The sequence below is a fragment of the Periplaneta americana genome, chromosome 7 (assembly GCF_040183065.1).
Source record: "Periplaneta americana isolate PAMFEO1 chromosome 7, P.americana_PAMFEO1_priV1, whole genome shotgun sequence".
Classification (NCBI taxonomy): Eukaryota; Metazoa; Arthropoda; class Insecta; order Blattodea; family Blattidae; genus Periplaneta; species Periplaneta americana.
The window spans coordinates 58388481-58404394 of record NC_091123.1 but is presented as its reverse complement, the minus strand read 5'-3'; the positions used below and the strand labels follow the sequence as shown (position 1 = coordinate 58404394).

Sequence of the window (15914 nt, the reverse complement as noted above, 5' to 3'; positions counted from 1 at the left end):
TGGTCATTAAGACATATGGACGAAAACTTCAGACGTCTAATGAAATTGGGTAAGTTAATTGCATGTTCAGTAAAATGTTTACGAGCTGGCATGTTAATATGCACATGTGATTTTTATTTCAGTGAGCATAATCTTGAGTTTGCAGTATTAAGTGCACATGTAAAAATAATAATATATTTTTCTAGTTATTGGAGTTAATTTTTTAAGTATGTTTACAAATAAACTACAGGGATTCAACCCTAAAGAACTGGCACTCTGTCTTTCTGTCTCATGGCATTACAGTATGGTAAGTGATCTTTCACATAGCTAGCAAATATTTGGTTGGCGGGAAAAGGCTCATAAGTAAAAAAAATGAATTTTTCAGGAAAGACTTTTTTTTTTAATTTACTCTTAATTAAATATAACTATAATAATACCAGTGCTGACATACTGCGGAGAAATTTTAATTACTTCACCTTTCATAAACGACATAGAATATGTTCAAAACCAAGCTCTCAGACTCATTCCTGGTGGAATCAAAACAACGCCAATAGATTCTATGAGATTCCTCACTAATATTAACAGTATCAAAATGACAATAGAAGAAAAAGCACTGATTCAATATGAAAAACATATCAGATTACCATACTTTCCTCTCTGTAGATTGAAAACTCAAAAAAGTTTCATATCCATTGTTCAAGAATTAAAACAGAAAATCAATATCCCGAATTTAAAAGAAAACTTACAAATTAAACCAAACCCTTTAACTCTATTAAATATAGAATATAATCTAAATTTAACAAAAGAAATACTGAAATCAGAAGTAAACACTGAAATACTGAAACAATTGTCTTTAGAGACAATTAATATTAGGTACCCTCCACAAAACTGGCTTCATTTATACACCGGCGGATCCTTGATCTCCAGAGAACAAGGTGCCGGTGCAGGTGTTACGTGCTGTCTCTTCTCACTTTATAGATCTCTTGGATATGGAACAACAAGTTTTGATGGTGAAATCATTGCAATAAGGGGAAGTCTCAGGAATCTTCTATGCCACATCAATAAATTTAGGAATGCAGTTATATTGTCAGACTCCAAAGCAGCTATTCTATCAATCGTCTCTAAACACACACCTTCATCTCAAACAGCAGAAATAACTAAAATGCTCTCTCAATTAATATCACTCAATAAAAGAATTGTATTCCAATGGATACCATCCCATTGTGGAATCCTGGGAAACGAGAATGCAGATGCTTTAGCAAAGAAGGGCAGCACTGCTACTTACAGACCTGTTACTAAATCTACGTATTACTCTGTGAAGAGATTTATTAAATCTACATACTTAGACTTCAACAAATAAAATTTGATAACACAATCCCAAGGGAAAAAATGGAACTCTCTGCATCAAAATCCACAGTTAATTCCCGATTTACCACGAAAATCGTCTGTAGTTGCATTTAGATTGGCAACAGGCCATGATTGTTTGGCTAAACACCTGCATAGAATTGGAATATATCAGTCCCCTAACTGCCCATTGTGCAACTCAAACCAAGAAATGGATTCGGAACACCTCAAAATCTGTGCTTCATTGGCTGGTCATGATAATATCTTTGAAAAATATTGGAGTGCTAGAGGCCAAATGACTTTATTGTCAAACGCCTGGCATTAGAAAACAACAACAACATAATAATGAAATTCATGTATGTTGGTCAAAGCAAGACCCTTTTCAATTTAACATACAAGAAATTTTATTATTTAAAAAATTAGAAAAAATACTTGACATGTGATTAGATACGACAGACAATCGACTTTTTTGACATGTGCCTTTTCCTGCCGACCAAAGAAATTATTTATTTACAGAAATAAAGAGAATTTTACCTGAATTTCGGAACACTTGCTCAAAATTTCCTCCATTATGTTCTATGTGCCGGCACCGGGTTTCCCCTTCTCCCTCTCTCACCTTCATCATCATCCTCACCCATTCCTTACATTACACTTACACGAACACTTAACATACACTCACCCTAGTACATGACATGACTCTTCACGGGTATATATCATGCATAATGTGGCCTGCCAAAATGGTGTGCAACTTGAAAATGGGTCACAGCTCTGCTATCTATCCGCAATATGCAGAACCCGAATCACGCAAAGTGAAGTGGGTAGGCATTACACACATATTCTACGAGGGAGTGCTGAAAAGTAGTGCCTCTTAATTTTTTATGTGAAAAGTATTATAGTTATTTGAGTGAACCAAAACTGGCAACTTGCTACAACCTAACTGTTCATACCTGTAGTTTTATTTTCCCACATAATCGCCCGGCGATGAATACACTTCTCTGAACAGGTAACCAATTTCTTGATACTGTCAGTGTAGAATGTTTCACTCTGATGGCGAAATTACAGCCTCACTTCTGTCTGCACTGCCTCGTCAGAATCAAAGAAATGTCCTCTCGGGTGTTCTTTAACTTTTGGGAACAGATGAAAATCTGATGGTGCCAGGTCGGGACTATATGGAGGATGATCAACAACAGCAAAACCAAGATGCTGAATGTGTTCTGTTGTCATTGCACTGATGTGCTGATGAGCGTTGTCATGCTGTAGGAGGAGCTGCTGCGTATCTGGACAAACCCTTCGAATTCGTGCTTTCAGTTTTTTTAGGGTTTCACAATACCTTATAGAATTAATGGTAGTGCCTTTAGGCATGAATTTCATATGCACCACACCTTGAATATCACAAAAGACTATGAGCACGAGTTTGCCTGCTGATGGCACAGCCTTGAACTATTTGGGTGCAGGTGATCCTTGCGAATTTTAGAATTAAATTGTAGGTTTCAAGCAATGCCACTATGCGTGAGTGGCGCTGCTAATGGACAACTGTTGGGTCACGAATATTGCTTACACCATCGCTACAGTATACAGCATATTGTGTCATGGTGTCTTCTTTCCGAATCTCATTGGTAATTCCTGCAAGAAACTCTTGAAATGATTTATTAAACATGCGGAAAAAAGAAAAAAATTATCGTCCTGATGCAAATCATCAAAAAAAAATATGAAATAGTCCTCGATTCTGTCTTTCCAAAACCAATCGATGGACCCAGACTCTTCTTTTATTTTTACGTCTATTCTTTCTCCGTATGAGCAAAGTTTCCAAAAGTATATCTCCTACGTCCATGTTCACTGGAAGACTGAAAAATTCTCTAAAAAAATTTAATGTATTAAGAAGCGTCATTAACGTGCGTTCGCAGCGCCACTAACACACGTTCGAAGCGCCACTAGTGGCGCTGCTAAGTGATCTCGTCCGAAGGAGCCCGAATACCTAAATGTTTCTTATTAAAATATATCAGATAGGAAGATTGTCAGATTCTACGAAATTTGTATCAAATAAGAACTATACGAGAGTTTTTTTATGAATATTTTTTTTTTATTATTATTATTTGCTGTTATTCCTTCACCACTACTACTCTACTGCACATGTTCAAATAGCTAAGGAAAAGATGAAGTGTAGCTCGAACAGCTGCAGGCTTGACATCAAAATCAACACAAGTTCTGGTCAGGGTAGATTCCATCCATGATAATCGCATAGGTCATCCAATGGTATTTGCATAGGTCATCCATGATCAACGTATACGTTGTCTATGATAATCGTAGCCTATACGTCATCCAAGATAATCGTATAGACTATCCATGATAATCATATAGATCATCCAGAATAATCGCATAGGCCATCCATGACAAACGTATAGGCTATCCATGATAATTACATAGGTCATCCAGGATAATCGCATAGGCTATCCATGACAAACGTATAGGCTATCTATTCATCCAGGATAATCCTAGAGGCCATCCATAATAATCGTATAGGTTATCCAGGATAATCACATAGACCATCCATGACAAATGTATAGGCCATCCATGATAAATCCATGATAATCAAATAGGTCATCCAGGATAATCCCATAGGGCGTCCATGATAATCGCATAGGCCATCTATGATAATCGAAGAAGTCATCCATGATAATCCTATAGGCCATCCATGGTAATCACATAGGCCATCCATGATAATTGTATAGGTCATGCATGATAATCGAATTGGTCGTCCATGATAACCGCATAGGCCATTTATGATAATCGTATAGGTCATCCAGGATAATCGCATAGGACATCTATGATAATCGATGAATGAATAAATAAATATAGCAAAAATCTACACTTATGGCGGTAAACATAAGTTTTTGTTACATACAGTAACATAGTACCAGTAACATAGTCAGTATCATGTCTGGCTCAAAAGACAAAGAAAAATCGAGACTGTTTATATGGGGGGGGGGGGGAGAAACAAGAATTTCCAGACAATGCAATTAGCAAACACTACAAGGTCACAGTCATGCATTGACGTAGTATTTGCACACAATGTAGATTTGTTAAAATGTGGTAACTAGGCCTACATTACGAAGATCTACCTTAGCTATTATAAGCCAGTCCTTAACATACCACACAACATAATGAATCTACAAGCAGGAGGACTCTATTATAGCCCTCTTTTCTATAAATTAATTTATTTAATACTTTACACTTGAGCTACATTAGGCATTGCAGCCCGAACGAGCAGAAGCTCGTGCTCGGGCGCAGTTCAAATCAGTTATACAAAATATATCACAAAATTAAGAGAGTTCATTGAGCACAATAACATTGATAAATGGTAAAATACATACAGCATGTAATAATAGGGTCTATATACAAATAGAAAATACAAAAGTACATAAATATTAGAGTATCAATTTTTAACTCAATTAGCTTAAACGATTAAATAATTAATCTGATTTGTTTCTTAAATCTATGTGTGTTAAGTGTACTTAGCTCAGGGTAAGCTCTAATTAAAGCATTATATATTTTGGGTCCAAAATTTCTGCTGTGTAATTAGTAAAAACATGTTAATATATTGTTTTGTAATATGAAGAATTTGTAAAATGAATGGGTAGAAATTATAGAAAGCTCTACTATGTGAATACAAAGAGGTTAAAGTAAAACGAACGTTGAAAAGAAATCCTCAAATAACCATTTTTCAGTTATAAAACTGCACTGGACCTGGACTGTAATGCCGAGTAGAGCATCCTGCTCAGTAAAGTTTTCCAGATATCCTGTTGCAACATAGAATTTATATGATACATTTGTAGAACTGTATCTTTTGAAGACAGAAGAACAATCTCTCATCATTATTTTAAGTATGTACGTAAAATAAATAATACCGGTATATGTGTATACAGAGTGTCTCAGGAGGAATGTAAAATACTTCAGGTTAATGTACTGTACTTATATTGGGTTAAACTACATCGATATAACCTGGTATAACTACGTCCGAAATGTAACGGTTGGGAACTTATTGAAAGAAGAGAGGCATTATTATTTATATAATTGTTAAATTGCATGTTTTCTTTTATTTTTTTTTAAGTGCTTTTAAATATTATGTAAACCCATGTTCAAATTTCCAGTGTTCACTGTTTTCTGGAATTCAGGGTCCTTGTGGTCATCTACATTTAGGAGGCTGATGTTTATTCTTTGGAGCAATAACATATACATTTTAGAACATTGTGATATGATACATTATTGAAAATGCTATATATTGTGTTGTTCCAATCAATGATCATAATTAAGTACAAACTCAGTAAGAAAATAAAATAATTACACAAGGCAGATTACTAAGGTTGCCCTTCTTATGGATTCCATAACGGTCAAGTACCGATATCGGTTCTTTTCCGACCTCCCAGTTTCAGATAACATCGGGTAAACACGGAAAAACATACAGCTAGAAGGACTCCTTCGATTAGGAAAACATCACCTGTATTCCTCAATAGCACCCAAGGCATTCCCATCACAAAATCCATAAACGAAAAGCAGGGGCGGCCCGTCCTTATGTGCTACAGAGCTACAGCACAATAATAATAATTTTTGCTCAAATAAAGTGTTTGCAACAACGAGTTAGAAAGAGTTTCTAACTCGTTGGTTTGCAATACCATAGTATTTGATCTGCCATTTGACAATTTCCCGTTGTTATGTTCATGACGCGTTATAAAGTGTTTAGTCTTCGCTCTCTGCTCATTGGTGCCTCAGGGGGTTCGTTGTGCTACTCAAAACTTACATGAGATTGTAGGCAGTTAATGCGCATGTGCGAAGCTGAAATAACTGCTCTGATTGGCTATTTTTACGCGGGGAAGTGCTGTAGTCAGCTTCAGCACAACACAGCTTGGAGATTGCAAAAGTAAAGTGTAAGGAAAGAATGCTTGTTTGTGGAGGAACTCGGAACTATGTACAATGTATTTGGTAATTCAAATATTCGACTGCTGCTGCCATCTACCAGTTTTTTGAGGTTCCTCCTGAATCAATCAGCAAGCGACGGAAAATTGAATCCCAGAAAATTGATGCCAAGGAGGTATGTAACCGTATAATTCAGGAAACTACTCATCGTTTCCAATCTTTAAGCTACCTAGACGCAACAAAATTGTTAAACAGCGAATTTTTTGACAATTTTTTGCATAATTTTCCTGAACGCGAACTTGAAGTTGCTGTCAACAGCTATACTGTACTGAACAAAAGAATATTAAAGACACAACTTGGAGTTCTATACGGAAGATCCGACTTCCGAAATATAGATGGCTGTTCAATTGTTACAAAACATAGTCTCCAACAATTCACGGGATCCATTCTGTGAAGTAACGAAGTTGTTAAATATTTTGGTTACAACACCAATGACCACTGCTGAGGCAGAAATATGTTCTTCTTGCTTGAAACGCATAAAAACGTTTTTAAGGAACACTATGTCCCAGGATCGCGTCACTGCTCTTGCAATACTGTCAATAGAAAAGAGTATGATGTCCAGGATAGAGGGGTTTAACGTTTAACACCAGGGTAATTGACAAGTTCTGCAGTAGGAAGGAACTCCATATTTCGTCACTAGGCGAGTCTCAAATTAAGATAAATGCATATAAGTGTATACAGTAGGCCGATATAGAGATTGTAGCACACTCATTATTTTGACCACCAGCCGCTACTGAGTCGAAAAGCATGTTTGCATATTCATTATGCGAATACACGAATTAAATATCGAGTGAACGTGTATTCAATATTGTATGTGTTCCGCTGGCATTGCGGTATTCAGATGCTGCCACGTGCAAAAGATTTGACATAATACGTCAAGTACAAGGTGGGCCGCGGGAAATAGTACATTTTATATTGGTAATCTATAATAATAATAATAATAATAATAATAATAATAATAATAATAATAATAATAATAATAATAATCCTTGGCGCTACAGCCCATGAAGGTCCTAGACCGACCAGCCGGCTGTTGGCCTCACGCCCACATGCCGAAGCAGAGGTGGACGATCATCCAACGAAAATGAGGTATCGTGTGGTTAGCACGATGATCCCCCCAGCCGTTATAGCTGGCATTCGCAACCGTATTTCGCTACCTATCGTAGCTCCCCAAGTGCATCACGATGCTGGGTGGGCACCGGTCCCATACACTGGCCGAAATTTCGTGAGAAAATTTCTTTCCCCATGAGGATTCGAACCACCGCGCATTCCGTAACGGGAGTCCTAGGCAGGATGCCTTAGACCACGAAGCCACGGCGCGGGACATATTGGTAATCATGCAGTTAATATAATGGATTCATCCGTCAATAGTTTTGCCAAAACAAAATAACTATTATTGCCATTTTGTTAGCCATAAACCGTTGGTCGCAGAAGATCCGTGTCAGGGCAATGGAAGCATAAATTCGTGGAAATAGTGTTATTTTCGTGCAGCGTGAGTTAAGGCTGGTTCACAATAAACCGGGAACGGAAACGACAACGAGGACGAGAACGGAAATAATGTTAAATGCACGTATTTTAACAATATTTTCGTTCTCGTTCTCATTGTCGTTTCCGTTCCCGGTTTATTGTGAATCAGCCTTTACGACGTGGAGAGAACCGTCATCACCGTGTTCCGGACAGGAGGACGATATCCAGGTGGGTGAATCAGTGGAGAAAACAATTGGTTCAGTCATGAATACGATACATGAGGGGCGGCAGAAAACAGTTCATACGACTGAAAATATCCAACGTCTTCATGTGGCTCTGCAACGAAGTCCATGGCATGTCTCACACTTGCCTGCGTAGGATTGTGAAGTCTAAATTGAAGTTTCATCCTTACAAATTAGGCCTATTGTACAGGTGTGCCAAGAGCTACGGCCGGAAGATAAACAGAATAGACTACAATTCTGCATAACATTTCTTGAAAGAGTGCAGCAAGATGAGACCATTTTATCTGCTCTGGCAATGTCTCACGAAGCGAACTTTCACCTTAGCGGGTTCGTGAATGAGCAAAATTTTCGTTACTATGCAGACAGGAACCCACAACTTCTTCATGAGAAACCTCTACACAGCCAAATAGTCGTAGTCTGGTGCGCTATTGGAGTTTCCATTGGCATTGCCGAACCTTATTTTTTTGAAGACGATGAAGAACGTCCACTCACTGTCAACGCCGAACGGTATAGGAACATGATGGAAAACTTTGTTGTTCCAGAACTGTTAACAATGAATAATCTCAACACAACGTTTTTCCAACAAGATGGGGCTATAGCCCACAGAGCCCGTAACACAATGGCTACATTGCGCTAGTTATTTCCAAATCGAATGATCTCGCAATTGGGAGATATAGCATGGCCTGCGAGATCTACAGATCTGACAGCCCCAGTCTATTTTCTTTGGGATTATCTGAAAGAGAAAGTTTTCTCCCGGCGGCTACACACTATTCAGGATTTGAAAATGCAATCCAAGAAGAGATTCATGCCATTCCCAATGAAATTATTCAACTTGTCATGAGAAACTTGCGAGAACGCTTGCAGCAATGCATGAATGCCGATGGAAGCCATTTGCGGGATGTTATATTCAAGACTTAAGATGGCAATTCATGTACAGTAGTGGCAAAAAAAAAAAAAACGGACCGACCCTTGTAGCTGATTTCAGATCCTTGTTCACTCCAGAGTACGATAGATTGGTAACTAAGACTTTCGTGGTTCGTATCCTGCCTGGGAAGGAAACTTCTTTTTGTTCCTTATTCAAATTTATTCCCAATACTTTTCGATTGCAGCGATATTTTACTATTTAATTAACTTATTATTCCCAGAACATGAATTTTACCAGCAATCGAAAAGTATTGGGAATAAATTTGAATAAGGAACAAAAAAAAAAGTTTCCTTTCCCGGCAGGATTCGAACCACGAGTCTTAGTTACCAGTCTATCGTGCTCTGGAGTGAACAAGGCTCTGAAATCAGCTACAAGGGTCGGTCCGGTTTTTTTGCCACTACTGTATATCTGACTGCCATAAATAAAATTGTTATGGTTACGCATATTTTCTGATATTCGTCTTTTTATTTTGTACTATTTCCCAAGGCCCACCTTGTATAATACACGGAACCGCAAGGCGTTCCAATATTTCTCCGTAATCGTTAAATTTCGGACATAGCTATACCAGGTTAAATCGATGTAGTTCAACCCAAACTACATTATCCTGAAGTATTTTACATTCCTCCTGAGACACTCTGTATAAACCTGTACAAAAACCCTAGCATAAGATTTAATAATAATACGTTATCCGCGTAACAGAACCGTGGTTCATTTTTTTTAGGAGTGTGCGTGTTGTGTTTGTGCCTGGGGACGTAAAAATGTTAAATGCGCCACTGACTGCTGAGCATATGCTTTTAAAGAACAACACAACTATCTCTGGTATTTGCTTAGCATGATATAAAGCCACCACTTAAAAAAAACAGCGCAAACACAAAACAAGGTACATTAATCTTTTTTAGTTCCACTGCCCTGTCAGAAATTGAACACTGGTCCCATGGATTTATCGGAAACCGTACCTCTCCAATCTCAGTAGTTTGGAATCGTCGAATCGAAGACGGATCTGCTAGATTTGTTGCCAGAGACGCTACCACCCAACATAAGAAGTAAAGATTTAAGGTCATTACTGATGAAGCGATGACGAATCAGCAAATCTGCTGACACTCATGCGTGCCTTTTTTTTTTAGTTGGTTATTTAACGACGCTGTTTCAACTACTAGGTTATTTAGCTTCGATGAGATTGGTGATAGCGAGATGAGGTCGAGTATTCGCCATAGATTACCTGGTATTCACCTTTCGGTTAGGGAAAACCTCGGAAAAAAACCTAACTAGGCAGAGTCTTCTTTAGTTACAAACCGGAGCATGGGTAGGTTTGGCAACGCAGAGTGGAGGCGGGCGGAGGCGAAATAAAGGCATGACGTTTGATGTTTTAGTGCTTTGATTTCGTTGTCACATGTACATTTTCGACATTAATTGATACAAAAGTAAGTGCATATGATCAAGATTCAGCGTATTGATGTACGTAATTTATTACGGAATCCGAAATGGTTTTTTATTTGAATTTCAGAATACCGCCTAAGTACTTGCATACAGCCACTTATAACTTCAAAAAAAAATTAAAATCATACGTGTTTTCAATTGATGGTACTAGGGAAAATAAATAAATACTTAAAGAAACGTTACTTCTACCAAAAATAAATAAAATAACGACGTAATTTCGCAATACCCTATTCAAATCAATTAACCATTATGTCGCTATTAAATTGACGTGAAAGGTCTAGAATATCATATAGGCCTACATTTTAATTCCATGTGATCTGTCGTGCTTTTCAATAAATATTTCCGATACCCAGGAAGCCAGTTTTAGTTTGAACCTCGCCAGTCATCATAACAATATTGTTATCCTAAATTATTTGTTATAAATTTTTAAAAATATAATTTTAAATAGGCCAAGGCCAAGTATAAAGATCTATGAAAAATTTAAGAAAAATACCTCCAACATGCGTAACAAAACACATTATCTATTAAGTATTACGCAACCATTTTTTTTTCATTTATTGTCTTGATTATATTGCCAACACGCATATAGTTCATAATACATCAATAATGAACGTTTGGTACGACCGCGAACATAGCCTAATTCCATCGACACACAATTATATTATAACATGAATTTACATTGAAAATCGGCATTAGCACAAACACGTGTACTGTTTGGTCGGCCTCCGGCTGACAGTTAATTACAGTGGTGCCGATATATGGCTCCGGCTTGTAACTGAAGAAGGCTCTGAACTAGGTAATCAGCCCAAGCGGGGATCGAAGCCGCGCCCGAGCGCAACTTCAGAATGGCAAGCAAGCGCCTTAACCGACTGAGTAACGCCGGTGTCTTTCATGCGTGTCATAGTACGCAAAGCAAAACAAACGTTCGGATTGGCCAGTCGCAGCTGTACCTTCCAGTGGGTGGACCAGTGGACTGCAGTGAAGATAACAGAGTAATCGGAAGGAATATTGCAGATCGCAGTGCATTATCTAATCATATATTGGCAGCGTGCTTGCATCGTGTGGCCGAGAATGGCAGAACGTGACAAGAGAGGTATTCAGTGTCAAGATCGTCTGGACATCGAATTTGACAACCTTTGTTATTATCCACCAGGAAAGAAAGGTGAACAACATATTTTTTTTCTTGTGCTATATTGCTGTAATAATGCTATAGGCCTATGTTATACAAAATACGGTGATCTTAAACTTAACACCTGAAATGAGAGAGTCGTCAAATAGGCCTACGTTATTTGTTTATGTAGACAGGGCATGAAGAATAAGTCATACTCGCAGTGTATGTAGAGCGTTTCCGAGTTTCTCTAACCGTAAGGCAAATGTAAGGTTAATCTATGGCTAATCCTCGGTCTCATCTCGCTATCATCAAGACGCTAAATAACCCAGTAGTTGGTATAGCGTCGTTAAATAACCAAGTAAAAAAAGAGTGAACAATATGAGAAATATATTAAATTCAAATTACAAAGAATTGTCGGATACTTACTCCAAAACCTTATCTTAAGGCTCGAAATGGACCGGCGGCGCGGCGTGGCGTTCCAATTTCAGGAACCTTTCTGTTCAGTCTCACAAGAAATAGCTACAACATTGTCCGTACCGGATCATTTTAGTTTGGTATATTTTTCAATTAAATGTGAATTAAAATTAATACTGACAACAGCATTATTTGTACAACTTTATTGTTTTATAGCATTCGTATAAGATCTCGCTATTTATTACTAAGTTTTCATGAAATATTCAAATCGATTTGAATACGTTTATCGTACTGAATACGATCCCCTCGATCCTTGTTTTCATGCAATTTTCGATACGTATTGAAAACGATTTGAATACGGAAGTTGAAGTTTCGAAAGTAGTTATGTTGGTTAACATGTCATCGACATGAAGAATGGTAATATTACGAGTTACAACACGCCTTTTCAACATACACAATTGCCCTCGCTGTTGATAAAACAGCTGACGCAGCAAATAATGATCGTTCATGCGCTTAGCGTATTGAAATCGTTTTGAATACGATACTCGTTTTCATGGAACTCAGTCCGTATTGAATACGATCCGATCCAACTTTTTAGGTGTATCGACCTTGATACTCATAATATTTAATCCCCGTTTTCATGGAAGTTTCAATACGATAAACGTATTCGAATTGATTTGAATACTCCATGAAAACGTAGTAAACAATAGCCACTGGCGCACAGTGTGCAATTTTCCCGATCTAGGTGGACAAAAGTCAAATTTCGACTTGTTTAGTTATGCATAGGTGAATATGAATTCGTGTCCTTTAATATTTGAAAAATGTTATGAGTAATAGCTTTTACTGATTTATCAGCGAAAAACTCTATTTAGAAGGGTATAAACTTTGAGTTCTTCCTAACACTTCTAGCTCCGGTTCAGTCGTAGAGAGAGGGGCTTACTATGTGGGTGAAAAACAGCGAATTGTTAGTGATTTATTGTGTTCTGAAGCATGGAATTTGTTCAGAAAGATACGTTCTTACTAATGTAACTTCAATTACAATTTTATAAATTATTTGCCTCCTTACAGTAGGGTTTAAATATTACAATTGAAAAAGTCGTGTTTTTAAAGTATAGCCGGTCACGTCCGGTTACAACAATTCTTTACCATTTAATACAGCATCATTTAGAGTGTTGAATCCTTGTTTTAAAGTTTGCGCGTTCTTGCGCATTTATCAGTAATTATTTTTTTCAGTGGTGGTGCATACGGTAACTATTCCACGTTTGGCTTAACAGCAGAAAAGAATCATTGACTAAGGAAGTTTTTAATCAATGTGAGAGTGGTTTAGGCCTACAATATTATTCACATGATATGGAATATAAGTTTAAAAATACATTGGACACATTTTTATCTAACCTTAACAAGCGCACAGTGAATCAGAACCCAAATCATTAGCTGGATAAAATTAATAACTTCTCTGCAGTCTAACGCATTGTTATGAAACTTTGTACATGACTTACAGGTGGCACATATGATTTGTGTACAAACTCTGATTATGTTTGCACAAGAAAAACTACCTCTTTATAGTGGGTGTATTTAGACAGAATTAATATCTTCTTTCCCATCTAAAAGATTTTTATGATACATTATACGAAAGTTACAGGTAGCATATATTTTTTGTGCACAAACTATATTTACGATTCAATAAGTGGAACTACTCCTTTTAGGGATGCATTTAAACAAAATTAATAAATTCTCTCCTATCTAACAGTTTTTATGAAACTTTATACAGAAGTTTCAGGTGAAATATATATTTTTTTGTCTACAAAGTCAGATTATGTTTTATAAGAGGAATTGCCTCTTTATAGTGGTGCATTTAGACAAAATTAACAACTTCTCTCGTATATAAACTATTTTTATGCAACTTTGTACAACTACTAGGCCTACAGGTAGCGTACAAATGTAATCAGAATTTGTGCACAAAATATATGCTACCTATACAAAGTTTCATAAAATCTGTTATGTAGAGAGAAGTTAATCTTGTGTAAATGTACCCCCTGTAAAGGGGTACTTCCTTGTGAAACTGTAAATAATAATAATAATAATAATAATAATAATAATAATAATAATAATAATAATAATAATAATAATAATGATTTATTTTAGCTGGTAAATAGAGTTTATACACAAAAAAATACATTCTACGTGTAATTTCCGTACAATTTTTCATAAAAATCTGTTAGATAGGAGAGAAATTACTATTTTTGTCTAAAACCAGCTGGTATAAAGGGGTAGTTCCTCTTTCACAATCATAGTCAGAGTTTCCGCACACAAAGAATATGTGCTATCTATAATGTCTGTACAAAGTTTCATAACAATCCGTTGGAATGCAGAAAAGTTATGAATTTTGTCCAGCTAGATTTGCGTTATTGCACACTGTGCGGCGCGGCGTAGCTCAGTCAGCTGAGGCGCTTGTCTGCCGACCCAGGGTTGCACTCGGACGCGGGTTCGATTCTCGCTTGCTTTTTTTTTTTAGATTTTCCCAACCGTAAGGCGAATGTCAGGTAATCTATGGCGAATCGACCTCATCTCGCCAAATGTCTCACTATCACTAAATCTATCGACGCTAAATAACCGAGTATTTGATACGGCGCCATTAAATAACCAACCTAAAACAATTTAGCATATTTTAGCGACATGTATTTGATATGTCTGATTCTGCAGCGACTATAGTTGAGATTCTGAAAAAATGGCATTGGATTAATGAACTGGAAAGGTCCGGGACTATGCACAATTTATCTTTCCTTGTCGAGCTAATGATAAGATGTCATAGGTCAAGGTCACGCTAGGCAGAAAGTCAAATTTCTTATTTTTTCAACTGCAATCTGAGTAGCCTATCCATTTCAAAGACTCGAAACAAAGGTCCGGTAGTAAGTGGAAGTAAATTTGGTAATATCATAGGACATGTAATCATTGACTTTAAACCGAGATATGCGACAAGGTTAGTGGGTTAGTTGAGGGAATTATTTAAGTGATATGGGGTCGAGGCTTAAATAATCTCCTCAACTAACCTTGTCACATAGGTACCTCTGTTTACTGTCACTTATCTATTCCCTCATTTAACCCATCGATGAATAGTTACATGTACTATGATATTACCGTAAATGTTATTATTAAAGATGTGTATATTTATGTAATATGACTACCGTTCGTCATTTCCGTCGTCCGTGTAAATATGATAAAGAGATGAAAATTTCCGAAGAAATCTGTCCGAAATTTTATACCACGTACAAAAGCCACTTATCGTCGAAAAACATTTCGATTTCGTAGATGTTTAAATAAATATCGTCCACTGTTTCTGCAGAACAAAGAGAGGATTTGACCGAAATGGTGCAATTCTTTGAGACAGCAATGTTGGAAGATCACATGATCATTTGTTATTTGGTTGTTTATTACTACTATATAGACAAACGATATAGCCTATTGTGTAATGTGTTTAGGTTCACCTAAAAATCGTTCAATGATTACGATGGTAAGCTCAATACGAAACAAAATACAATATTTACAGTCTTCTTTACTTTACGTGAATAATTTTGTATTTGTATAATAAATTACAAACAAGATATAAAGAATCATGAACACGCGTACCAACAAGGCGTGTGTTTGTGTGTAATCTCACATGTATGTAAGAAATACAAAATTTAAAATACTGAAATATAAAAAAGTAAAATGAAATAACATGAAATAAAAAAAATTATACATAGAACTAATTTAAATATAATTTATAAGGAAATGTTTAATATTTTTATTGAACTTAATAAGGGAAAATAAAAAAATTCACGGGCATTTTTATTATGGAATAAATTATATAATATTGGTCCTAGAGTAATAGCACAGTCTAGTATTTACAGTCACGAAGCTCAATACGTAGTAAATATGCATTCATAGATAGTTGCTAACCACTAGGATCGCTACTATCTCCTCACCACAGACAAAGCGAAATAGTACCTGCACAGTCTATTGTTCGTAGTATCCTCATAAACTT

General features: G+C 36.7%; 1 protein-coding gene across 4 annotated transcripts in view; it reads left to right on the top strand.

Annotated features, from left to right (window-relative positions):
- Positions 1-15914, top strand: part of LOC138703130 (ATP-binding cassette sub-family G member 1-like) — a 75528-nt gene continuing 59614 nt past the window's right edge. For 2 of the 4 annotated variants that reach the window (XM_069830751.1, XM_069830750.1), the window contains exon 1: positions 11282-11527. Coding sequence is in view for 2 of the 4 variants with exons in the window: in XM_069830748.1 (XP_069686849.1) it covers positions 11437-11527 (91 nt within the window). In the remaining 2 variants the exon portion in view is untranslated. Of the gene's footprint in view, positions 50-11280; positions 11528-15914 lie in introns of those variants that run through there. The other 2 variants (XM_069830749.1, XM_069830748.1) reach the window with 2 other exon arrangements.